At 42.0% G+C, this 26409-nt stretch overlaps 2 protein-coding genes across 2 annotated transcripts in view; one reads left to right on the top strand and one right to left on the bottom strand.

The window, feature by feature from the left end:
• Nucleotides 1-4153: 4153 nt before the first annotated feature.
• On the top strand, nucleotides 4154-9208 carry NME2 (NME/NM23 nucleoside diphosphate kinase 2). The gene is made up of 4 exons (XM_006889274.1): nucleotides 4154-4292; nucleotides 5365-5466; nucleotides 7595-7707; nucleotides 8950-9208. Exons 1-4 carry the CDS (start codon nucleotides 4167-4169, stop codon nucleotides 9065-9067), a joined length of 459 nt encoding a protein of 152 aa, XP_006889336.1. The 5' UTR covers nucleotides 4154-4166; the 3' UTR covers nucleotides 9068-9208.
• A 5160-nt stretch (nucleotides 9209-14368) lies between these two features.
• Nucleotides 14369-26409, bottom strand: part of MBTD1 (mbt domain containing 1) — a 56207-nt gene continuing 44166 nt past the window's right edge. The window contains exons 13-17 of the mRNA XM_006889273.1: nucleotides 25207-25354; nucleotides 24331-24413; nucleotides 23718-23952; nucleotides 23157-23234; nucleotides 14369-14487 (exon numbers count right to left, since the gene is read on the bottom strand). Of these exons, the coding sequence (XP_006889335.1) occupies nucleotides 14369-14487; nucleotides 23157-23234; nucleotides 23718-23952; nucleotides 24331-24413; nucleotides 25207-25354 (663 nt within the window). The remainder of the gene's footprint in view (nucleotides 14488-23156; nucleotides 23235-23717; nucleotides 23953-24330; nucleotides 24414-25206; nucleotides 25355-26409) is intronic.

The raw sequence follows: 26409 nt of genomic DNA, 5'->3' as shown, positions 1-26409 counted from the left end.
CAAACTGGGAAGGGAAGTTGAAGGAGTATCTTTTAAGTTGTAGCCCCGAATTTACAACATTCATCCCCCTTCACATCCATTGATCAAAACTTGGTCACTTAGTTACAAGAAAAAGTAGAGAAATGTTCTCTTCCGCTGGGCAGCCCTGTGCACAGATCAAACTCAGGTTCTACTGTGAGAAAGGAGGAAATAAAGATGCTGGGGTGGAGCTGTGGATCCCTGCAGTAAGCTTTTGCTTGGTCTCCTCCTGGTGCTTTCCATTTACTCCTTCAGAGCTGTTGGGAGCCACCAGAGCTGTTGAGTAGAACTGACATCAGAAGAGGCTGTAAAATGCTCAGGTGGACATTTCCTGTCTTCCTCCCACAGAGCAGCTTGTGGACTCAAACCACATATGTTTGGGTTGGCAGGGCAACTGGCTTCAAAACTAGGTAGAGGCGATAGAGGAGTCGTGGTGTTGCAGGGGTGAAGCACTCAGCGGTTAATGGAAAGGTTGGCAGTTTGATCCCACTGGCCATTCCACAGGAGAAATGTGACAGTCTGCTTCTATGGAGATTAAAAAACCACTCAAACTCATTGCTGTTGACTCAAAACAGACTCAGCTTGACCACTGGGTTTCCCAGACTCCTGTAAATTCCACTCAGGCCCCTGGAGCAGCAGGTGGGTGTGGCCTTTGGGTTGCCTAACTCCCTACAGTCTATACAAGCGTTCTGGAAACCAAGAAAACAAATATGTCTGTTCCAGAGAGGGTGAAATCAAGTTTCTCATTGGAGGCTACGGTTTTAGAGCTCCATCTCACAGACTTTGGGCATGTGGCCAGGAGGGGACTTATCCTTGGAGATGGACATCATGCTCAGAAGGATGAGGGACAGCTCAGGAGAGGAAGACCCCAGATGAGATGGACTGATACAGTAACTGGGGTAACAGGGATAGGTGTGTTGGAGTCAGGGACTCTGCCTCAGGACAGGGCAGACCTCAGAGCCATTGTACACAGGGTTGTTATGAGTTGCAGGCGACTTGACAGCACATAATAAAGAAGCAGTTCTCTACTCTATGGGGTGATAGTGAGTTGGAATAAATTCTTGGCTGTGAGCTTAGTGTTTTGTTTTTGCTGGTTGGTTTTCTGTTAATATTTAAAGGCTGTAAGTCAAAAGTCATTGATGTGGACTGTGAATCTACTCATAGGTGAGCCTCCAGGGGTTTCTGAGGCTGTAAAGTGTATGAGAGGAGGTGGCTCATCTTTCTCTCAAGGGGCAGCTGGTAGACGCCAGAGAGGCTTGGCCTTGTGGCTGGCAGCACAGCTAACTATGGACTTTGCCACCAGAGGCAATAAAAGGGTAGGCATTTCTCAGGGATGGAGGGTTGGCTACCTTCTTTTCTTTGCAGTGGCTAAGGCATTTTGAGTACCAGGATTGGTGGGGAATGAATGTGTGTATAGTGAGATACGCGGGTTATACCCACTCTAGATGAAGTCAGTTTTTCTGGGAAGGAGAGACAAGGCAAAAACCTGAGAGCTGGCACTGACTGTACTCTCAAGTAGGTACAATGACTTGAATAAGGAGCATACAGCTCTTAAAAGAAATAGGAAGTTCTCAGCACATTTCCCATGTTGCCATTTGATAAACCCAGAAAAGGAACCCAAATGAGAGTCAGCTTCAGATTGAGACCAGAGGAGGCACTGGGTGTCCCTGCTCCAGCTTGAAGATATTTGAATGGTCTCTTTTCCAATGCACTGTTGCCTAATGCCCCTGCAGTTTGATTTCGGGAAAGGCAATGGGTGTAATAGAGGCCTGGGTTCTCCTCTCATCAGACAGTCAAAGTGTGTCAGGGCAGTGCTAAGGACACAACAGTGATTGCACAGGATGTAGCCAGCTCATAGCCTTGAGGTGAAGATACACAAGAGCACAAACGATCTCAGAGCAAGACACAAGGCCACACAGTGTTAGTGCCTGGTAAGTTGACAGAGGGACTTGCTCACCCCTCAGGGAAGCCAGGCAGGTTTTCACAGAGGATGCCACACTTGAACTGTTGCCATCAAACTGTGACAGAGTAGGACATTCCCATTGGATTTCTAATGTTGTAATCATAGAGATAAGGCATTTGGGTAAGGCTGCTGCCCAGGACCTCTCATTCTGAAGAGCAATGATGTCAGTTGGAAGACTAGGGTGCATACATCTGATTCAGGCCATGTTTTTTTTTTCAGTCACTTGCTATGCAGCTGAGAGCTGGACAATGAATAAGGATGACAGAAGAATCAGTGCTTTTGACTTTTGTTGGAGAAGCATATTGAAGATCCATGGACCACCAAAAGAATGAGCAAATGTCTTGGAAAAGGTGCAACCAGAGAGCTCCTTGGAGGCAAGGATGACAAAGCTTCATCTCACATACTGTGGACATGTTGCTAGAAGACACTATTCCTTAGGGATTTTGGAGGCAAGGATGACAAAGCTTCATCTCACATACTGTGGACATGTTGCTAGAAGACACTATTCCTTAGGGATATGATGTTTGGAAAGGTGGAGGGTTAGCGAAAGAGAGGAAGACCCCCCCAATGGGGTGGATTGATGTGGTGACTGCTGCAATGGGGCTCAAGTTTATCAGAGATGATGAAGATGTCACAGCTGAGGATGGTGAGGCCAGAGTTCAAATTTGTTGTTCATAGAGTTGCTATGAATCTGTCTTGACTTGACAGCACCTAACAACAATACTTTGCTAGAACAAATTGTCGATCCTCCAGTGGGTGACAATGGGTACACTTAACAACTTTTTAGTTAGTAGCTTGGATAACTTGACCAGTGCACCACCAGGGCTGCTTACACTTGGAATAATTGGCCCTAAAAGTGAGTGGGGCATTTTCACATCCAGAGAAGATAGGGACTGGCTGTAAAAAGATGGTGGACCTGCTTCCCAGGAGATTGGAGGCGTTCTTCAAAGACACATACAAAGGGTAAGTTAAGTGTCTCAGTTTCATTAGATAAATTGATCACACAATGGTGCTGTGAAATTTCAAGTGAAAATGGGGCGGCAAAGTTGGGGTTGGTAAAATACGTGGGAGACAGGCAGGGCGGGTACAGGGCACACTGTGTGAAGAGCTTGGCAAAGGCTTTCCAAGTAGGGGCAGCAGGATTGGGGCGACGTTGAGGGATTCAGGGAAGCTATAGGTGGGAAGGGGACTGGTTCCGGGTCCTTGGGAATCTGCCCCTTCAAACAAGTGGATGAGAGGCTAGTGTGAACCAGGTCTCAAGCAGAAGGGATGGTATGGAAAGGCTGGATTTCAGAGGTAGGTAAGAAAGTCGCCAGTGGTGTAGTGAAAGTCAAGTTCTATTCTAGGTGCTCGAATGGACAGTGGACACAGATGGCGTTGGCCCAGGTAAAAAAACTCAAGGCCAGGAGCAGTTTTTCCCTGCATAACTGTCTCTGTGTCTATGGGATGACAAGGGTAATGAAAAGATGACAAGTTTGACTTCAGATGCAGGACATCTTCAGTGGAGGACAAGCCTTTTCCTGTCCCTGAAAACTTGCCGGGGAGCCGAAGGCGGGCACAGGAAGGCCGCAGCGCTGGCAGTGTTGCGCGGCCGCGTCCAGATCCCGCGGGTTGGGCGGAGGGCGCTCGGGGTGTGGCCGCCCCGCGCTCCGCCCCGCGTCCCTCCTCCGAGCACTGCTCCGGGCCGGGTGGTCACTATCCGATTCTTCTCCTGCTCACAACTCGCACTACGCCTGCTCCTCCTCCGGCGTCCAGGTAAGGAGGCCCCGGCACTTGCTTCTTCCGATCTCGGGCCCCCTGGCGGCTTGTGCCACCGGCTGCCTGCGCCCCCCTCGCGGCCCAGGCGCCACGTTCGAGCCGGGGGGCGCCCTACCCCTTGCTGCGCTCCCCGGGACTCCCGCCGCGTGCCCTCTGCGCTTCGCTGCATCTGCGCACGGCGGTGGCCTCCTGGCCGGGCCTCTGGACTGAGCCTGGCGGAAGCGGCCGGGAAGCCACGTGTCCCCAGCGGCGGGTGGAGGGAGGGCCCGGGCGAGGCCGGAGGAGGGCGCCCACGTGGGCTCTCAGCGCGGAACCTGGGACCCGGGACCTCTGGTCTGGGCCCAGGCCCGGGATCTGGAGCCGCGAGTTCGGATCGGGACCGGCCTGTGCCGGCGGGGCCCTGACAAGCCCTCTCGCTCGCAGCACCATGGCCAACAGTGAGCGCACCTTCATCGCCATCAAGCCGGACGGCGTGCAGCGCGGCCTGGTGGGCGAGATCATCAAGCGCTTTGAGCAGAAAGGATTCCGCCTTGTGGCCATGAAGCTCCTTCAGGTACCGACCCTTTCTCCCCGCTCTCGGCAGCCGCGTCCGGGGGATTTTTATCTCCCGGGCCACGCTGTGTCCACACTTCCCTTTGGAGCCGCCGTTCCCTTTGCTAATGTGGCCCCGGTGGGACTCCTTTCGCTGGTGCTGGCCCCGCAGGGCTCCCTAGGGGTGGAACTGCCTTTTCCCAGGCCTTTGCCTTTGCTTCAGGGTGACAGACGCCCTTGGGAAGGTTATAAAGAGGTAACGTGACTCCTGGGTCCCGAGCCCAGCAGCGTGCAAGTGTGGCCCGGTCTCCTGCCACTCTCAGGGGGCAGCGGGGATAGAAGCAAGCCTGGGCTGCAGACCCCCCCCCCCCCCTTGCTCCATGTGGCTCAAAATGTGCGCAGGGTTGAGATTGAAATCCTTTCGTGCTTTAGTCTGAACCTTGGAGATGATTGAGTTTAAGGTAGGGTGTCTCGCTCTTCCCTTGCCCAACAGCATCCCACCCTCCGGTGGAGGGCAGTCTTATTTTCCACTTTAAATTTGAGTCACGGATCTGGACTCTCCATTTGTTGTTGTTGTGTACCATTGAGCCGGAACTGACACAGAGCTGACCCTCCAAGAGGTTTTCAGAGGCAGTAAATTGCACCAGAGTTGATAGCCCATCTTTCTCCCGCGGAGCAACTGGTGCATTTCCTAACCACGTGCCATTGCAGCTCCTTAACCACTAAGCCGCCAGACCCTACAGTATCAACTTCCTGTAATTATAACTGGGCTCAGCTCCGAAGAGACCAATGTGCGAATTACCATATGGAGTATTAGTTGAAAAGGGCGTGTCTGATTTGATCTGCCTTTATGTGTAGATTAACCAGGTGTGCCTATGAAACAACATAGACATTTCCCCTCCTCGACCTGCGCCCAGACCCCCCAAAATACACATCATACCAAATAACGTGAGTTGACACACCAGGTCCAAGCTCCATGCTGGGTGTCTTCCCAGGGGGAGGGGCTTGGTGACGTCACTGCCGGGGTGCCCACTGCTGCTTCAGCAGCTTCCTTCCAGCACTACTGGTTTTGCTTTTCGCCTCTTTAATGCCAGGCCTCCGAGGAGCATCTGAAGCAGCACTACATTGACCTGAAAGACCGCCCATTCTTCCCGGGGCTGGTGAAGTACATGAACTCAGGACCAATTGTGGCCATGGTGAGTGTACTTAGGGGCTGTGAGTGTGAACTAAGGTGTATGAAAGGGCTGGTTTGTAACTGGCTTTGTTCAACGCCTGCTCATCTGCACTGATTTTCGATTTCTTTCCTACTTGAAAGTCACTGCCCTAGAATTAGTGCCTCTTGGGATTACTTACAGGAGCCTTGGTGACACCACACAGTGTTAGGCAAATCAAAAAGTCAAATCTGTTAGCTGCTGGATGAGAGATTTACAGCCTTGGGATCCCTATGAACAGCCCTTGTCTAGAGGGTCATGTAGTGGGAACTGACTACACAGCGGTTGATTTAGCCTGTGTGCGTGTGTTAGGGTTAAAAGAGTGTCTTAAATTGGGAGCTGCCAACCAAAAGCCTGATTCAGATTTATTAGTAAGTCGACAGGAGAAAACGAGCCTTCTCCTCCTATGAGCTTCCAGCCTCTGGAACCATCTGACTGCAGCGGGTAGGCTTAACAGCAACTGGGAGCCCGGGTGGGGAATGGAAATGGGAAGAAAAAGCCAAAATAAGGATCCTGAAGTCAAAATTGACTTGCCAGCATCTGTAACGACAGGGTCATTAGTATTGCTTGGGTGTTTGAAGAGTGCACCCAGTAACAGATGACATCAAATCCAGTGTATGCACCATGTATTTTGTGCATATATCCCTGTATGTGTAATGCATATATGGATGTATTATACACATACATACATATCAAGTGCCACAAAACACCATATTAGTTACAGTATGTTTAGAAAATGCACTCTTCTCTACCCACACCAGTGCCCACCACATGCAACTAATTTAATGATTGAAGTAGCACTTTGACTAAAACACTTAATTTTTTTCCTAAAAAAAAAAAAAAAAAAGGCTGCATTGCTTCAGGTTTCATCCCTCTACAAGAGTGCCTTAATTTGCTGGTATTTGACAGATTTTAGCATTAGCATTTTTCTGGATTGAAGAACTGATTTTTTCTGTGTTTTTTTATTCCCCCCACATTTTTTAAAAATTATTATTTTTGTGTGAGTGTACTGTCAAATCAGATCTGACTAGTACAGGAGGAGATTGTCCCTCCTTCCCCGGCAGAGCATCTGGTGGATTCGAACCGTGAGCCTCTGGGATTGTAGTTGCAGCTCCTTGCCACTAGGCCACCAGAGCTCCCCTGATTTTTCTGTTTTGTCCTGAAAAAAATTCAACCATTGGATGGCACAGAAAGCAAAAGCTCCCTACCTAGAAAGTAGGTTTGTGCTGCTTCAGTTTTTTTTCTGTGGCTCTTACTGTCCAATTGGAAGCAAACAGTAGAGGGTATAGTGAGGAGGGAGCTCTGGTGTTGTGTTGTCCGTTGGGAGTTATGTGGCTAACCCAAAGGCTGCCTCTCTCTGGTGGTTCAAATCCACCAGCTGTTGTGTGGAAAAAGATGGGCAAGCCCCTATGCAATTTACAGCCTCAGAAAACCTGCCTGAAGAGGTCAACTATGAGGCAGTTTTCTGGATAGAAGACCATGAGACAGTGAGCTTGTTAAAGTAGACCTATTGCCTGTTTTCTGGGTAGATCTTTCTTCTGTTTGGGAATCACTTTGCCTTTCATGACGGTCTTTGCCATCTCTTGCAAAGATGGCGTCTCATCTGAGCAGCTCTTCCCTCAGCTCCTCTTTCAGTTTGACCATTATACTACCTTTTCTCAGTGTTTGCCGCTGCATACAAATTTCTGGCTTTTTGGGTTGGTGCCCCTCTGCTCTGGTGGTGTGATCTGTAGGGAGTTGCACTGCTGATTCAAGTGCTGCATCTCTGGTAATTCAAATCTACCTGCTACTCTGTGGGAGAAAGATGGGCCATCTCTTCCTTTGAGATTTCACAGCCTCAGAAACCTGCTAGAAGGTTCTGACTCAATGGCAAGGAGGTTGAGATTTTTGAGCTAGATTAGGAAATCAAGTTGGGTAGATAGATGCTTTGCTCTGTATTCTAACAGTACATTCTCAAGTGGGCATTTCTGTAAGCTGCTCTTGTCTTCTCTGGTTGGTAAATGTGTCACTCATTGATCTGATTGATGTGTGTGAGCTGTTGGTTAGCAGTGAACATTTACCCCTAATGGCCCTGGGTGGCAGATCTGATGTAGTTCCTTTTCTTTGCTTCAAGGTCTGGGAGGGGCTGAATGTGGTGAAGACTGGGCGAGTGATGCTTGGAGAGACCAACCCAGCAGATTCTAAACCAGGCACTATTCGTGGGGACTTCTGTATTCAAGTTGGCAGGTGAGTCCTGAGAGGAGCGCACACATTTTGCTTCCAAGGCAAATTTAGTGGGAGTACAAAATAAACATTTTTGATGCATCTCATTTTTTGAACAATTTGAATTTAAGTAATGTGATAAAAGCTTTCTCAAATATACTTTCCTGGTCTACTCAAAATTCTAACGAAGATGGTTGCTGCTGTGGGAGAACTGAGTGGCACGGCAGAGGGTCTGGGTATGAAGGAAAAGAGGGAAGATTCTTTTTGGCTTCATGGATGTGTCAGCCAACTTGCCAAAGATAGGCTCAAGTGGAGTAAGGTAGGGAAAAGCACTTAAATAAAAGATGATCATTAAGAATTCCTGGTCAAGCATTCTATACTCACATTTCCCTAGAATTTACTGCTGCAAATGATATCTACAGTAGTTTTCTCAAAAACACAAGATACTGCTTCTAAAAGAGCTAAGTGGAGACAGACAAGTGGGAATTCTCTGCCCATTAGAACAAGATGGTTCACGTCATCCAGGCAGGGTCAGGGGCTCACATAGTACGTCCCTGGGTTCTATCCAGACGCTGCAGTGCTCAAATTTCCACACAACTCATTTTTTCATCTTCCAGGAAGGAATTTGTGGATGACCATAAAAACCTTTGTAGAAGACTACATGTTAAAAGAGAGAAGAAAGTGTGTGTGTGTGTGTGTGCGGGGGAAGTAATGCAGGTCTCATTTCAAGCCTTACCAAGAATTTGTATTTGTTGAACTTACCAGCAAATTGTTGAATACTGGCTATTTGCATCAGAGGCTAAGGCATTTGCTGGGAGAGAAATTACTCCCAGGGGAAAAGAAGTCAGGCACAGAAAACAGTCAGTGGTAGATCTTAAATCCTAGAAAGAAAAGGGAGTATTTATAATGTCCCCGGGGATAACGGGGGGGGGGGGGGGGTGTTTATAATGTCCCATTGGGGGGGGGGGGTGGAGAATTCTTGGTTGGGCTTTGCCAGAGCCATAAAGAAATCGAACCCAAATGGCCCTTACATCATATGCATTCATTGATGGATTTTAGGCTGAGGTTGGTTTGACTGTTCCTACAAAGTTAGAGAAAGAATGTGCGTTTAAGGAGGAAATGTTTGAACTATGGATATTTTTAAGTTAGACATTTGACAACTGCTTTTAAGAAAGAATGCCTCGGATACTGGTCTGCTGGTTTAAGTAGCAATTTAGCAGCAAACCCTTGAAAACCTGGTGAACTGCTAATTCTTTTCTTTCTTAGGAACATCATCCACGGCAGTGATTCAGTAAAAAGTGCCGAGAAAGAAATCAGTCTGTGGTTTAAGCCAGAGGAATTGGTTGACTACAAGCCTTGTGCCCATGACTGGATCTATGAATAAGAGGTGGACGACAGAAGCATCCTCCTGGTTTGAGACTGCTCCATGTGCTCCTGTACACAGGTCTTCATTCCAAGCTTGGAAATGGGAGGGCTGAGGATCCTTTTCTAAAGCACATCTACCAATAAAGCCTTTGGAAACTGGGTACGGCCTCCTGAGCTCACTTGGTTCTGAGGGGAAAGAGGTGAGCTGGTTCACTGACTGGAGCACGACCGGGAACAACTTCCTGTTGATGAAGAATGGAGACTTGGTGGTACAGTGGTTAAGCTGTTTGCCATAGGTTTGAGGACTGGATTTTGTGGCCCATTTTAATTCTTTGCTTTTATGCATAATTTTGCTAGGCTGGCATAGTTCTAATGCCAGTAGCCCTTACCCATTGAAATTGATTATAACCCTGTGATCTGCAGTCTGGCTTAAAAACTTCAGAGTTAAACGAATGTGAAATTTTCTGCTTACTACTGAAAGCTAAATGCCACTCCCAGAACAACTCAATGCTGTATTACATGTGTTGACACAAAACAGGGCTAAAAAAAAAGTCAATCTTAGCTTTAAATCTACCATTCAAAAATTTTAGCATTTCTCAGTTTCCCATTTCATATATACCTAGGTATGCTGTTTTCAGTATGGCCAAGTAGTTAAGAAATTTGATTAGATTCTGGGACAGAGCTTAAGGATCTCCAACTTTAATGTGCTACCAGATTGGGTTTTAACATGTTGCCGTAAATGACAGCAAATGTGTTTCTAAGCACGGTCATCAATTTAAAGAGTATGCGGCAACGTTTTAAACTATTGTGATTTTCCATTCAATAATTCATACATTTTGATTCATGACAGTGTTATACTCCTACAGTGTTAATGCTCTCCCCATTTCCACCTTGTTTAGTTTCCATTCTCTTTTTATCCTCTCTCTTCCTGCCTCCTGAGATTTACCCCTGGGCAAATGCTGCCCTTTGATCTTTGGTGGTTCTAGGAAAGAAACACAATCTATCCTTTGGGAATTTTGTCAGGAGGAGCCCACCTTGGACTGGAGAGGCAGAGGAAGACCCTCAGTGAGATGGCTTGACCCGGTGACTGCCACCGTGGGCTTGGGCATGATGGTGCAGGATAGGGCAAGGTTCAGGTCTGTGAAGTCAACCCCCTCTGGCAGCTGTACCTAAGTCAATGGGCAAACTCTAGCTTGTTGCTGGGGTCTGGGATTCTAAAAAGCCCAAGAGTATCTAACTTCAGGGAAGGGCTGAAATACATGAAGCCTACCAGAAAACTAGTTTCTCAAGAGGCATGCATTAGTTTCAAGATACATTTATCAAAGCTCATGGGCTTAAAGGAGCCAAACTGGGACTTCATTTATCAGAAAAATTATGTGGCTGCTTGAGCCAAGAGTCCTGGTAAAACACTTGAATGGTAACTGAAAGGCTGGTGGTTCAAACCCATCAGGTGTTCACAAAACAAAGGCATTTACAGCCTTAGCTGTCAACCCTCCCAACAATTTGGTTAGCGCCTCAGAGCAGCTGGTGGAGGAGCCATTCTGTGACTCTGCCTCTAGGGGCCCTGGACACTGAGGGGGAGGTGACTCCCTGCAATGGGTTTTTGTTTGGAATAACAGCAACCGCTTTATTCCAAGGTAGAAAAGAGTTTCTACTGCTGTTTCATGTGACATGTGCTGTTTTTATGAAGCATGAAATGAACTCCTGAAGAAGACTGAACTTTTAAATCTAATTTAAAGGTAACGTGTCTTTAAAGCCAACCTCTGAACCATATTCTAGCCAAGATGATTTCATGTCCCTGTAAACAGTTCTCATTCTAATTCTGTTCTTACTGCCTTTTCTAACCAACCCTGCATATCTGTGAAATTCCACTCCAAACCCAACCTTGTCCATAACCATGACCATGACCCCAACCACGGTGACCCTCTGCAGAATCAAATGACTCCAGGGTTTTGAACTGGCTGATTGGTGAACACAAACCTCCAATGTACTGGGCAGCAGTTGGTCATATTAACTGTTTACAGACACACTCGGACTTGTCTCCATGTCTACCCATATTCTTGTCGGCCTATTGACCCCATGGGAGCACTCGGAGAAGTCACTGATCTCTTACTCAAGGGGTCTCCATTTCTTACAGGCAGCACTCAGCACTATTTTGAATGAAACCTCTCAGATTAAAAGAACTGCTCAAATACAACTTTACTTTGACATTTTATTTTGTGTAAAAAAAGGGCAAATTTAGTGAATTACTTTTCGTGTGTACACAAAGTTATAATTTTAATGCTTTTCACATCCATGCTGAAAATTTGCAGTTTGGTAAAAATGAAAGGAACATAAATTTCTCTGAAGGAATTTTCACGCCATTATATACACTTCATGAGAAAGTTTCAAACACTTTCTCAATGATCACAAGTTACCAAGAAAATAAAAGATTAAATTTGTACAGATATTGATCTATATATCAAATACATACAGAAATGATGTAAAAATCTTACGCAGTTTTCTTTGACCTCTGTCCTCAAAAGATTTGCCCAGGGACAGATGTTTTTAATTTGTATAAATGACTGTGGCTTTATTTAAAATATGAAAGTCAAAGGAAGAAACCGAGTTTAATCACAGTATTTTTAAAATCCCTCCCCAATATTAAGGGATCATTACCAAATATATAGCACCATAATACAAATATTGATGGGAGAGGGCATTCACATCACGCAAAATTAATAATAATAAAAACAAACAAACACTGAAAACCCGTGTTAGTATCCGTAGAATAAGAAGTTGATAACAGCTTTAGCTTTCCTCATACACAGCAAGGAAAAGGTTAAAGAGTTTAAACTACCAAAAGTCCTCAAATAATTCTAACAAGAAAAATAAAAACAAACCCAAGGTCAGCAGTACATTTTGAACTGTAAAAAGAATGGGGCTGTGGGTTGTACTATTTGAAGTATGGCTAAGACGGAAATCTCCTCTGCATTAACTTCCTTTTTGTTGATCAGCAGTAGGAGCTAAGAGGCTGAACAATGAAGAGGGCTTCAGACTGTATTTAGACTGTTTGACCACTGATCATGGGATGAAGACAAGAGACACTTGATGAGCGGGCAGAATTCTGTAACACCCAGAGCCTAGTTTAGCTGTGGAATTGGAAGCTTATTTAACTTGGCTACAAATGAGCATTTCACAGAACTAATCACCAGGACTGACTGGCTCCAAACAGTATCCCTTCCTGGTTTAGTCACTTCCCCTTTCAGCTGACCCTTGACCTCTGAACTCCAAGGTGGTGGTAGGGTGGTGCCATACAACTGGCTTCTTGTGCCCATACTATGGAGCCAGAGTCCTGGGCTTAATTTACTAATAAGCCTGAGAATAAAAGACTGCAGGAGTTCTTGCTTTGGAAGTCTTCTAGGCTTTGTTTATGGGAAGATCCTTAAAAGTTCAAGGTTTGGGAAGTGTGAGGATGTCACATTGACTTACAGTAGGTCCCTCTCAGCAATGCTGTGAAGATAAATATCCAGTAATTTTAACAGCTGAATTCACATATATTTGACACATGAGAATCAACCTGTGTTGATATGATCTGTATGTATGCCCCCCAGAGTCAGTATTAAGAAATGTTGACATGCAATTCCATACATTCTTACACTATAAAGTAACAAATTTTTACTTCCAGTAGCAACTATAAAACCTTATGTTATTAACCCCTCTTGCATAGAATGAGGTAAACCTGTGCGTATTACCAATGCTATTATACCCAAAAGTAGAGCAATATTTTAGAAAATAAATTGCTGGTTTTTAACGTTCTATGCATTTTAAAATTCCAACAAAAATCTTACCTAAAATGGGCTCCCGGGGCTTTCCATTAACAATTTTTAAAGCATTCCATAGACTGAAGGACTGTAGAGGTTAATCATTTTGATTAATTTCTAATTAGCCCTACCTGTATTCCAGAGGAGATGGTCAATGTTACTACTCTGAAGAGGTCAGGCTAAGACCCAGAAGCACTTCAAGAACAGATGCATTTAATTCCTGAGAGTTTAGTTTATGAACCTCACTGGTAAACGCTAGAGCTCTCTTATTCAGTCACAGCTCAGAAGAAAAGTTACAAAACGCAGAGAGCAAACCTTTCACCAATTTTACCCTTGTATCCTTTACTGGAAAGGAAGCTATATGAATTTAAAACTGGGAATGTTCATAATGGTCCAATTTTGTTATTTTTAAAATTAATTTTTCATACAGTTAAAAATACTATCCTACTATATATATATATACGGAATCTTACTTAAAGACTGTGTTTTTCAAATGAAGTTGTCAAACAAATCCAGGGTAGTTAAAAGCAGAGCTGGAATGATTGTGAAATCTAAACTTATTTTGGCCTCAAACAACTTTTCATTTAATTCTCCTGATGAGAGAGAACATCTGTTTTGGGGTGTGGTTGTATCAAGTGTTATCTCACAGACTGAGAGAACAAGTCAGAATCCCTTTTGAGGATCGTTTTTCAGCAAGAAAAAGAAAATTAACTTAACGACAGTATTGCATTTCCCCCAACCCCTCAACATGTAGACGAGATCCTGTGTATCTACTTTATCAACCATTCCAGTTTAACACTTTAGTGTTAGGATCATTTTAGTAATTTTTTAAAAACTAAGAACATAAAAAAAGTATCCAGAGTTCTTCCAGTTTCATATAGAACTCCAAATAATTTTTCACAGAATGAAAAACACCTCTGTACAAACATTTAAAATGGGTGGCAATAAAATGCTAACAAGCAGAATTATTTCCTCCTTCCATGGTCGATGTGGTGAGGAACCCTCTCCATCAAGGGTTCAGTTGCATATTTCTGCAGCAAAAGAAGCTGGAGATGTGACTGGCCTAACTTCTAAGACTCCAATTCTCCCAACAGGTACCAAAAAGGTTCATTGTAATGACAGTTCATTTGCATTTACAACTATATCCTTCTTAAATCATTTCCTTCAATCCTGCTACCTAAACTTTAATCTTACCAAAAAGTTAGATTTTTCAGTTCTTGTTAACAATGCACATAAATCCAAACTTGGAAAATATTACAAAATTCTTTCAAAAGCTTCAAATACAACACAAAAAATTGTCCATCTTTATAAATTGAAAAATTTCCTCCCAGACTAAAATAGTTTCCCCACCCACCTGAAAAATCTGGAACTGAAATTTTCTGTTTAGCAAAATGTCCCGGTAGAATAGCTCCGCTGTACAGCTGGATTGACTAGAAAGCAGTCCTGTGTAAAAGTCTTCTCTGCCTGCCCTTGGTGCCGAGCGCCTGACCAGTGCCTGCCCGTGGTGCTGAGCGGCCTCAGGGCTCCTGTTTGATGTAGAAGTTGGCAGAGCCATTGCTTTCCTGATCAGATGCTCCTTGGAGGAAACTGTACTCCTCCCCATCCAGCAGCTCCTCCTTCAGCTGCAGCGTAGTCACTGTACAACAGGGAGAAACACTGCATCAGCAAGGTTTTCCAGAATATTCAACATGTCTTTACTGTCATTCATGTTCTATCAGTTTTACTCTTACCTAGCTGTCAAGTCTTAAAATTAAGGCTTTTGGGAGTATAAACATTCAACTGATTTGAGTTTTTGGCAGTTAGCTAGGAATGTTCTTAAAAAAAGGAACATAAATGCCTGTTATTACCAAACATCTTTAAAGGAATCTTCAAAATAACAGAGCTTATGAATCTATCTTAATTGACATTTTTCTTATGATGAAGTATTCACTTTTCTGTCAGTGTCTACTATAAACAATGACACAATTCTTAGATGGTTTTTAATGATATATTTAATAAGGAGTAATGGATTAATATGACTAATACAATCTTAGTATTCTCAGGAAGTGTTTTATAAAAAAGACTGTTCACAGAAAAAAATGAGTACTTTTATAACTTAAAGCATGGAAAATTTGAGTAATTATTTTTAGTTTTAAAAAATGAGATCAGTAGTAACTCAGCAATATGAAAACTACAGATGCTAACAGAATTCCAGGGGAAAGGAGGGTGCTACTGAGCACGGGGAAAGAGGAAGGGTGCTTTCACCCACCTTTCTCTGGACCCAGTGCGTAACTGAGGCAAAAATCTCTGGTCAAATTAAGTATGAAATTTTTTTACTGGATTTTATAAATCCCTCTTTTCTTGAGGGTATACTTTGTCTCTCAGAGACCTCTTCCAAAAAAAGTCTTTTCCACTTTTTTCCCTCTTCCAGGCGGTAGAGCTCGGCTAGCTGTTAAGGACCAGTCTCAGTCACTACTCATTTCACAGAGATGTTCAGGTTTTGCTAATTATTGTTTCCTCAAAATTGAAGTTGGTAAAGTTTCAAGAATTTTACAAACAGGTAAGCTAATTTTGTGTGAACAGTCACTGGCATCTCGTCCTACAGTAAGCAAGGTGAACTGTCCTTACCTGCTGATAATGGAGTGCCCACCATGGTGGGATCCACCAGGAGTCTCAAACTGTGTTTCCTTACACTTTTGCTACACTCTATGCTTTCTCATTCTTTTTTTCTTCTTTTTAAAAAAATTTTTTTATTATTAATTTCAGTGAAAATTGACAGAGACTTTGGATTTCCATTCATTCATTGTTGCACTTTCCTCCCTGCCCAGCCTTCCCTCCCCAGCACACTCTTCTCTTTGAAAAGTAAAAGAAAAATTCTTTCTCATTCTTATGTTTGTATAAAATACTTTGAAACCAGAAATCTTCACATAGAAATCTGAAAACCAGGGAGTACTGTGGACATGAGATGAGCACTCTCGAGTGGGTCTGTCCGGCCTGGGATTCCCAGAGGCCCTGGTGCTCAGCACAGTCACATGAGGCCCGCTCACACTGGGCACCTTCACCCACTCAGGTGATTTTCCTTGCTTTTTTCTGCATTTATCTGGCCTGCTCTGCTCCCATCAGAATTCTCTTACATTTGGGGTGAGAGGAAAGAGCTATATGGAATGTAAATTGAGAACTGCTCAGGGTAAAACAAACAAACAAAACAACAAACCCTTTTGAGGGCAATCAGGGCTTCAAAGTCTTTTGAAGAGTAATAATCCAATTATGTTTTCAAGAAGTATTAACTCAACTGTCATGTGGAACTGTATTAGGATACTTATGCTTATAAACTGATACACTGCTGTAATGGGGGGGGAACAAACCCTTTTAGGTCTTTATTTTAGGTATAAGAAATTATTTTTAAAAGTAACAGTCCTTGGCATCTTATTTAAAAATTTAAAGACTCATCTTTTGAGAGGTGCTTATTATCTTTTTACATTGGCCCTTAACTGTGGTTCTTGGTAGTGAAAAATTCAATAGCCCAAAGACAGAAAAGTGAACACATTAGAGCCTACAGTACTAATAGCAAGACAATGCTGAATCAGATTCTTGAAATATAAAAACCAAGTTAAGACTGTACAGTTAAAGCTACGTAATATAAAACTGCTTTTATGGAGAATAATAAAATGTGTGCAGCTACCCTTCCATTCTAACCAGCATGCATTAATAGTGTTCTGAACATTGTAAGGATGCCATGAAAATAAATACAAAAGAAAACAAATGTTTCATTAAAGGTGCAGTACCCACGATAAAAGGTTGAATAAAATAATATCTTGTTATAGATGATGAGCAAATGGCTAAATGAATGCGAAAAGAACTACTGTGCTTCAAGATTAAAACATGTTCCATTCAAACCAATGTTTTTAAAAAACCAAATAGGAGTTGGAATTGAAAAGCACAGCCTGAAGCCAGTCAAGAGCATTTACTGCTGACAAGAAGTCTCTGGACCTACTCACTGAAATATGGATGTGACATGCTGAAAACAGTCATGCACGATAAAGGTGAAACAGTCACTCTTATGTGGAATGTTTTAATGGGAATTCTCATTGTTTCCATGGAACCCAAAGTAAGGCTGTCCTGGTAGCCTCACATTTAACATCTCTCCAGTCCAGGCTTAATTCTTGGTGAATGACTGATGAGTTACGATTCATTCGGTGGCTGCACATCTCTATCAAATACATTTTAGCTCCTCTTTTTTAAAAGGAATCACTTTGTTGACTCTAATCAATAACATTCATGAGGATAAGTGAAGCAAGACAGTTATTCTACCAGCTAGAAAGTGCATACGTAAGAAACAGCCTCAAAAGTTAACTGTAGTTTTTGAATAGCTAAGGTAGCAATATATCCCACAGTAGCTTCCCCAGAATAAGATCATACATCAAGTCCTACTGGGAGTCCCTAGCCTCAAAGACACTACAGGCAGCACAGGCAGAAGGGAGTCACTCAAGGAGCCACATGATTTCCAGTCAGTGCACTCGCCTCCACTTCTGGGGTTTACTATCCTAGAGGCCAACTCTTGTTCACATGAATCAGCAACTTCTCAAGTAATGTTAATACACACTTCCAAAATCAGGCTTCCTAAACAACACGCCCCTGGAAATGATGAACTTTGATAAATGTTGATAATTATAGAAAGGCTTCAGGCCTTTTGTTTAGAGGGTCACTATGAGTCATGCCCGACTGGACCCAAACTAATAAAATATACTACATCCAGGGCTCACAATATCCACAGTTAATTACTTTGGTAAAAGAAGAAAAGTTCACAGCCAAAAAAAAAAAAAAGATTAAAACATACTAACAAGAGCTGCTATAACCGGAATGCTCTTTAGACAGCTGGTAACCCTGGGAAAGTCCATGCAAAATTGGTACTGTCATTTCTGACAGATGAATAATACCAGAATGGTCTTCAGAAAATAGGATGGGAAGGATGAAGATGACCTAAGACATTGTTAGGGGGGGGTATAAAAGGAGTATCACATACTCCACATTCAACACCTAAAATGGCAGAAAGGGGCAATGATTACCTCAGGTGCAAAAACAGAGGGAGAGAGGCATGAGAAAAAAATGGAGCTAAGCACCAAGTCCTCCTAGGCCTTCACCACACAACAGACACTCGAAAGGAGGCTGATTATATGTAAGCACTTGGTTTAAAAGCAGTCCTTAGGACACAGAATTCATGTTGAAAAATGCTGGCTCTGAAGCTACTGGCTCAGTCCATGGCAATGTAACTACAGTGTATAATTTCTCACAGAACAAAGGAGACCACCACATTTGTTCTTCGCAACTGCCAAGGGGATAAAACATTCACCACTTTCTTTAAAATTCTACTCACCACAGCCTAATCAATGATGCTCAAATTAAATGTGATTTATCTGATTGAACGAATGTAAACATGACATTAGGAGAACAGAGTTCACTCACATTCAACACCCAAATCATACAGGCATCTCCTCTCCAAGTTCCAGTCATTCCACGAAGATCTTGGTAAACGTTACCAGCATAAGCAAATGTAAACCGGAATTCAAACATGTCCTCTCCAGTGATAGGGGCACCATGGAATGCTATGGACTGTGTCAAGCAAAGCTTCATGTCTGGATCAGATCACTCAGACTCTAGTGGTATGTTTCTCCCCCACATCAAGTAACACAGTGGAATTCTAGAACGCAAAATGTTCAATCCTTTAAACGAATGTATGAAAGACTCACTCTCTCCATGTTGTCTCACAATTCCATACGTTTAAAATTCGCTTTAATCTAATTTGAAGCTCAGAAGTGGTTCTATATAAAAAGAAAAAGTACTTCCCTGATGATTCATTTAGTTAAGTGACTATCAAGGACTAGTGAAAATGAGTTTCTTGGTTGAAAAGAAAAATAAAAATTTAATGAGTCAGCATCTATCACGCCAGACCATGCTTAGTCTCCCACCACCCTACCCAGCACCTTTACCCTCTGTAGTACCTGAGGTGCTGATGTGACTAGTTACCTGTTTTGAGGCTGGGACTGAACTCCCGGCTAGTGCTGGGAGGTGGGAAGGCCTCCGGGGCTGTCTGTGCTGGAAGGGTTCGATATGGAGGAGGAGTCAACTCTTCGTCACCAGAGAAGCTCCTCCGCACCCCACCTGTCATGGGCAGGCTCGACAAACTGACAGGCTTCTTCCCAATTGGCATCTTCCTCTCTAAATATCAAGTCAGACTAAAGTAAGCTTCCACTTACATGCGTGGTAAGAAACGTGCATTATTTAACTAGGAGAGCTTGTGGTGCATAGGACACTCTGAAAAAGAAAACCAACTCTGCATGGTTTGTACTTCTGAAAACAAAGGAGAGTGAGTGTACATGTGAGTGAGTGTGTGTGCAGTGCATGGCGGTGAAGAGGGAGATAACTTTTACTCTTTTGAGAGTCTGGTCATTTAGTCTTGTCTCTCAAATAGTTTTAAGACAAAATAAAAGCAAACTGAACTAGTGTGCACATTTAGTGGAGAACAGCTGGTTAACTTCTTTTGAGAAAAACCTGCAGACTCAACTTGTAGGTGAAGAAACCACTGGGAGGGGGTCTCCAAATTCTACTTTTAGATTAGCATCTTATTGCCCATGTAAACCCAAACATCACCTTCAAGGACAAACTGAAGTCCAACAGTTTATTTTTTGAGCAGAGGATCTTATTGCTCTGTAATGTACTCTAACTTTTGTCTTATAAACTACTATCAGAAAATACTCACTATACTTTTACAGAAATAATATATGTCCTTTTGTGGTGGTGAAGAGTACGGGAAGGAACCAATGGCAGTAAGCCAGAAGGGCTTTACTTAATTCCATCAATTAATTCTCTGTGTAACCATGTCGTATGTCAAAAAATAATCTTTAATCCAAGAAGTACTTGTAAACTGTAAAGCTCACTGCTTGTAAATCTTTAAGCAATCTAATTTCTTTAGAAACAAACCTTATGTTAGTTGGGTACTTAAGCAAACGTAAGCCTTCAATGCTTTCACCATCATCAACAGAACATGACTGCTTTGCCACTACTATACCCAAGTATCAGACAACGCTCACACTGCACAGCACAGGCTGAAAGCTGAAGGATACACATCTTTGCGACTGCAAATTGTCGGCTCTCTTTCATAGTATGCAACGGTCCAGACCAGACCAACCATAAATTACACCTCACATCACCAGGACTAAAGGTGAACCAGACAGCACTATCTTTTGATGATCTGGAAATGACTCCATCCCTGTGTATACCGCAACTCTCAGGTGCCAAACTCACATTGTGTGAAGCATCAATAAGATTTTGTCTAATGTGCTACACTGGAGAATCTCCTTTTTTCCACTACTCACAGTAGCACCTGAAGCCAACCCAGAAAACTATGTAAGAAACAAACAACGATTTTTCTGTTCTAAAATTACTTTACCTTAAACAAAAGAGACTCTCAAGACTGAACAGATGCTGTGCAGACAAAAATTAGTACAATTCTTTTGGCAGAATACTACTCATTCTCAAAATCAGCTATGGCTATTCCTCAAAGCACGAACACAGTCCACTACAAAACAAGCTAGAATAGTGAAACCAACAAATGGTCTCTTTCTGTAAAAGATTAGCATTACTCAAGAATCTAATGATGAATGATTTCAAGCACAAAAATACCCAAGAGCTAAGAGATGAAAGAGTCAGAATGTAATAATCTTCAGGCAAACTTAAAAAGCAAGTAAAATGTTTTCAATTCTTACTGAAATAATCTAACTGCACTGCATTTAGGCATCTGGTACTCCACGGTCTTCCTATTTAGGTAATAAACTTTTGTGGGTACCACTGCCAGTAAACTGAATGATATAAAACTTAAAGTAGGCAGACTGCATCCTAAAAACGAAGGCTGCCTCTTTTTAACACAGCACAATTCCTTATCTCAATTCCAAAATTCAACAAGTTTTTCAAAGAAATTTCCTAAGAAAACCTGACTTTATTTAGTGCTATTATTGATAATCTTTGATGACTTTAATGTATTTACATAATTTTTATTCCAAAACTGTCTATCTGCAAGATTGCTATATAGTATTTGTGTTATACACACACAATGCTTTTCTCAAATTCAAAATCTTCTGAATTCTAGCACATTTGGCTGTGCACCTACATGGATGTCCCCTTGTTCCCATTTCCAAATGATAATAAGAGATGATGCCATAAAAATGAAAGCTGTTATGTCAGAGTTAACATGTTAAATTCACTTTTCCAGCTAACCCAGCGATCATAACGATCACTCAAAACTAGAGTAGCTTACATAGTCATTTCATTAGTTATGCAGTTTCTTTCTATACCCCTAGTCCATTAGTTAAAAATCATTAAACTCAGACAAATGCAGTGAGAGTCATGCTGAAGGAGGTATGTAAACAGTGCACACAACACTCAATTAGTTTTGAAGATACCTCAGATAATCACTGAAAGGTATAAAGCATTCTTAATTCTATGTCTCAGAAAGGATTCTGAAATCCCAGCCTTATACAACAGAATCTGTAAAGATAAGCTGAAACATTATTATTCAACTTCACAGGAAGCTTGGGAAATAGATCCTACCAATAACCTGTTGACAGTCATTTGCATTTTTCTTCATATTCTACATAAATGAAGTAAGCATTTTAAATTTGCCTGCTCTGGTGATGTTCTCTAAAGCTCTTATAGGTGAATCTGACTTAACATGGCAAACAACTGGTGAGCTAAGTAACTGGAGGAAAATGGGAGTCTTATCCATGCAGAAATTGGACAAGGCGGAGGCTTTTGAAATGCCACCACTGTGAAGCCAAAAAAGAACTCAACGCATCTTTCTGGAACCACCACTCCAGTGGCTGGTGGAAGTTTTTGAGTTCCTCACTTAAAAAAAATTCTAAACAAACTATCTTTGCAATTACTTGCTATTCGTCAGAGAGCTGGACAATGACTAGGGATGATAGAAGGAGAGTTGATGCCTTTGAGCTTTGGTGCTGGAGTACTCAATATACCATGGACTGGTAGTAGGACAACAAAGTTCGTCCTGGAGAGGGTGAAGACAGGCTGCTCCTTAGAGGCAAGGATTCTGAGGCTTCGTCTAACACACTTTGTACATGTTGCACGGCAGGACCAGTCCTTGGAGAGGGACGTCATGCTTGGGAGGGTGGAGGGATAGCGCAGGAGAGGAAGACCCTCAATGAGATAGACCGATTCTGTCACTGGGGTAATAAGGATAGGTGTGTTGGAGACAATAAACTTGACAAGGGATAGAGCAGGGTTTACAGCTGTTGTCACTGTGAGTCACAGGTGACTTGATAGCACATAACAACAACAAATTATCATAGTAAGAAGATGGAAATAGGGTATTCGTGTTCCTTCTTGCTGTTTCAGTTTCTCAGTCACTAATGTGACAGATTAGTACTTATTTGGTCATGTGACAAGTCAGTGGGGAAAACTGATTTTGGCTCTAATATCCTCACATACACGTCTTACTTTTTTTCCTCTAGATAATAAGTTTTCCCAGAATGAACTTTTCCATGGCAAGTCTCATGAAGAGAAAACTCTGACATTCTAAGTAAGAGAAAAAAAAAAGATTTAAATAGCTATAAATACATTTACTTTTAGTTTGGCTATTAATGCCAATATTCATTCGTAATAAGGTAGAATACAGTATAGAAAGGAGATTGAAGAGAGCTCTGGTGGCCTAGTGGCAAGAAGCTGCACTGCAATCCCAGAGGTGCCCGGTTCAAATCCACCAGATGCTCTGCTGGAGGAGGGACAATCTCCTCCTGTACCAGCCAGATCTGATTTGAGGTACACACACAAAATAATAAAATAAAATAAAATAAAAAAAAAGAGATTGAGAAATGCTTTTAAGTCTTAGCTAGCCATCCACCTGGGTTTCTCACAAGTATTCTGGAAAAAAGGTTTGGTTTATAGAAAAGATGGCTTTCCTTAGGTTTCAAGTCTAATAAAAACCATTAAACACGCTTTTATTAAAAAGAAAAAATAGGTTAACCTTTGGGAGGTTTACATATTATTTAAAGAGTCATTCATAGGCTCTATTCTTTATCATTTAAGTTCTAAATAACATAGCAATCATTTTTCCTATAAGCCAAAATTTAATTGGTATTTGTCATTATCACTGTAAGGGTTTGCCTTTTATGGCATACTGCACCTTTAAGCATCACACACATACAGTCATCACTTCTAACAAGGGCTATCCATAATTTTCTGTGTAAGAATACTGTGACCTCAACTGATAAGCAATTAGGAAATGTATGTAAACACCACATGGTGATGGTGACCCACTTTTCTTATGTCCTTTGTATTGCTGGGACTTTGCCTTTTTCTTCTGTTTTGATGAACCTGACTGGCTTTCTCTTGAAGCTGCAAAATAAAAGAAGAAATTGGTATACCAGAGCATTGTTTACAATTCTAGATACAACTTAGGTGAACTATTTTTATCACCACCATATGCTCAATATATGATAATTTGAAAATAAGAGTGCTCAATCTTTCAAAATCATCAGAGGCAATACTAAGTTCCATTATTTATGAAACACATATTATATACCAATAAAACTTTAGCCAGCAATTTTAAGCTTAATCAAAGAGTTCTTCTCAAATCTGTGAAGGCTCTTCCTTTTGTTTTTCTATCATCATTATGTGACTGACTACTGAGTTCAGTCAGTCATAATGCACATGGTCTGATTCTGTGATGATGTTGTTGAGTCTTAGTATCTTACCTGGCAACCAATCAGACTTAGGTATATTCTTGTCCTGTGAGCTCACAAGATGACTTATGTGAGACAGTCCTCTGGAGAATTGCAGATTTTTACAAAAGGACACCTTTTCTGTATACCAACTTACACTGTGATGCCGGAGGCTGTAGTTGATATCCAGTTAACTGACACCACCCTACAGGATAGAGGTCAGGGGACTCACAGTCTACCCACTGATCATACTCTTCTTCCCATCCATCAAAATGTATCCTCAAGAGACGATGGATAATTCGAGTCACTGTAGCTACACATATTAAACGTGGCTCCATGAGATCTACTGCTTCTAATTTCATTCCTACACGAAATCCGTGATTTGGAACATCCTGGTATGGAAAAGCCAAACATTACACTAATGAAAAGAACGCACAATTCCATCAACACCAAAAAAGCAAATAATAGCCAATACAGCCAAATATTAAACCCCAAATCTCAGAGAATTGCTAATGAATATAATATTAGGAAGATGAAGCACTTAACAATTAGGTAGGAAATGTATTCATTACTAATTTAGTCAGATTGAAAATGAAAGAGTTTGGAAACAGGCTTCAACTCTTAAAAAAGAACGTTTATATTATTTTGCAGGTACTAGTTCTGATCCTATTACATCCTACTAAGAAATCTCCAATAAAACAAAGATATTTTGCTGCACAAGAATCTGAATATGTAGGGCATGGCCCCTCCCCGCCGACATTGAAGCTTACCTTATTAAACAGTTTTACTGGTGCTGCAATGGAGCCAGTTTCCCTGAGGTAGTCAAACCATTTGAAAGGAAGTTTTGTGTAACCTGAAAAACACAACTGCTCTAAGCAACAGTTCATTTCAAATGAGCATAATATGAAACAAAAGATGACTCAGTACACACTAAAACCCTACAGTGTAGATTATAGGATACATTTTAAACTTATGCTCTGACAGAGCTGAGTGTGGTATCCCCCCCCCCGCCCCATGGTAAAAGGATTCCTTTTCATTTCCAGGCAGATTCAGTTGTGTCTACTTTAATGCAAAAGGGATTATTCTCTTTGCCTCTTGTCTACTTAAGTACAGATTTCTGCCTTTTCAACACTAGGTTTAGAACAACTCAGCATTTAACATTTTTTGGTGTATTTTTTACTTTGTAAGACAAAAAAGAAGATGAGCAGATGTTCTTTTTTATAGACCTCTGTTTTAATTTTCCTCCCTTCCCCATTCTTTAGAGGAAAACCCAATACTTAATCACTTTTGGAAACTCACTGGTTAAGGTATGAAAGCTATCTGTTGTGAGATATACCTTCTTAAAGAAAGCCATCTGGTAATCTGAGGGTGGGAATGTGTTTATCCCTCAAGGCTAAAGTTTCTCATTTAAAAAAAAGATTATGTATGCAACAGCCTGCTTAGCTTACAGCATTGTCTCAACAGGGTTTAGAGTAATACCAATTCATACTCTATTTTATTCATACTGTAAACTGTATAGATGTCAAGAAGAATTCTCTGCTAATGTAATTTAGCACAGCTAACTAGAACAAGGTGCTTTATGTTTTTAATGCACTCCACAGCTCCTGGATGTACGCGCATGTTTAAGTGAAGAAAAAATGAAGTACCTCTGGGTGGAGTAAGTTCAATCATGTTAATTTCACAGAAACCGACAGGGAAAATAGAAGGAGAGGTTGCATGGTAACAGAACCAGTCAGAGCCATCTGCTGCTTCTGAGCCATCGATCCCAATCATCAGGAATCCGTCGGCCAGCACCTTTTAAATGAAAGAGAATTTCAAGCACATGAAATTGCATATTACCATCACAAATGTGATCGATCCTTTAAGTGGCCTTCTAGAAAAAAGAAAACCTATTACATAAGAATCGCTTAAAAAAAGAAAATAACACCCCCAAAACAAAACAAAACAAAACTCCAACAAACTTTTATCAATTTTATTTGGACTAAGTTAAACTAACAGAAATTACAGTGAGAATCTTTGTAAATTATGGTGTGAATAAAAGTAGGATGTCAGCAGCCTCCTTTAGGAATGGCTCTAGTAGGCGGCTGCTGCAGCATCATGAAAATGGGCAGTTTGCTTTCACAAAATTTAGTCGTGGCTTGTTCTAAATCTCATTCACTAGGCCTTTACTCCTCTTGTGCTAATGAATTACAGACAAGACAATGTCCAGTCCCCCCAGTATCAAGCTTAAGTTTCCATCTTATGCAGCAGATAACCATTGTCTGTGGTGGAGACTAACAGCGGTCCATGGTAGGGCCCCCAAACCCCTTCCTGTGCATCTCAGGACATTCTAGCTAGTCTAGCATGTTCCTAGAGAGATTATCCATCTTGTCGTCCTATTATCACCGGGTCCTTCTATCAAAACACCATCTCTTATATACTCAAAGGTCTTCCAAGTTTCTACTATGTAAGAAGTATTTTCAAACTTCGAGAAAATGTTTAAGAATAGTCTGAAAGACTCCTTCATATGCATGATGCAGACAGGGTCTTAACTCAAGTTTTGTCAACTTGACAATAAACATTACATTCTAGTCAGTGATCACTGCACTCGTCTGTTCCTCTGTCCTTCCACTTACATGACCTGGGGTATTTCTGAAGATGTTAGGTCAGTTATTTGGAAGAATCTCCTTCAATAGTCTGGAAAACATTATGCTAAGTGAAATATCCCAGTCACAAAAGGACAAATATTGCATGGTGCCACTGTTGTAAAAGAGGACTGACCTTGGGGTTGGGGAGACACTGAGTAAGATGGGTTCAATAATGTATACTGCACTGAAACAGAGGAGGGAGAAAACTGTTTAAAAGAGACA

This window comes from Elephantulus edwardii, unplaced genomic scaffold, assembly GCF_000299155.1.
Source record: "Elephantulus edwardii isolate Elephantulus edwardi_28Jun2011 unplaced genomic scaffold, EleEdw1.0 scaffold00077, whole genome shotgun sequence".
NCBI lineage: Eukaryota > Metazoa > Chordata > Mammalia > Macroscelidea > Macroscelididae > Elephantulus > Elephantulus edwardii.
Note: the sequence above shows the minus strand (reverse complement) of the source record. Positions and strands in the feature narration are given on the sequence as shown.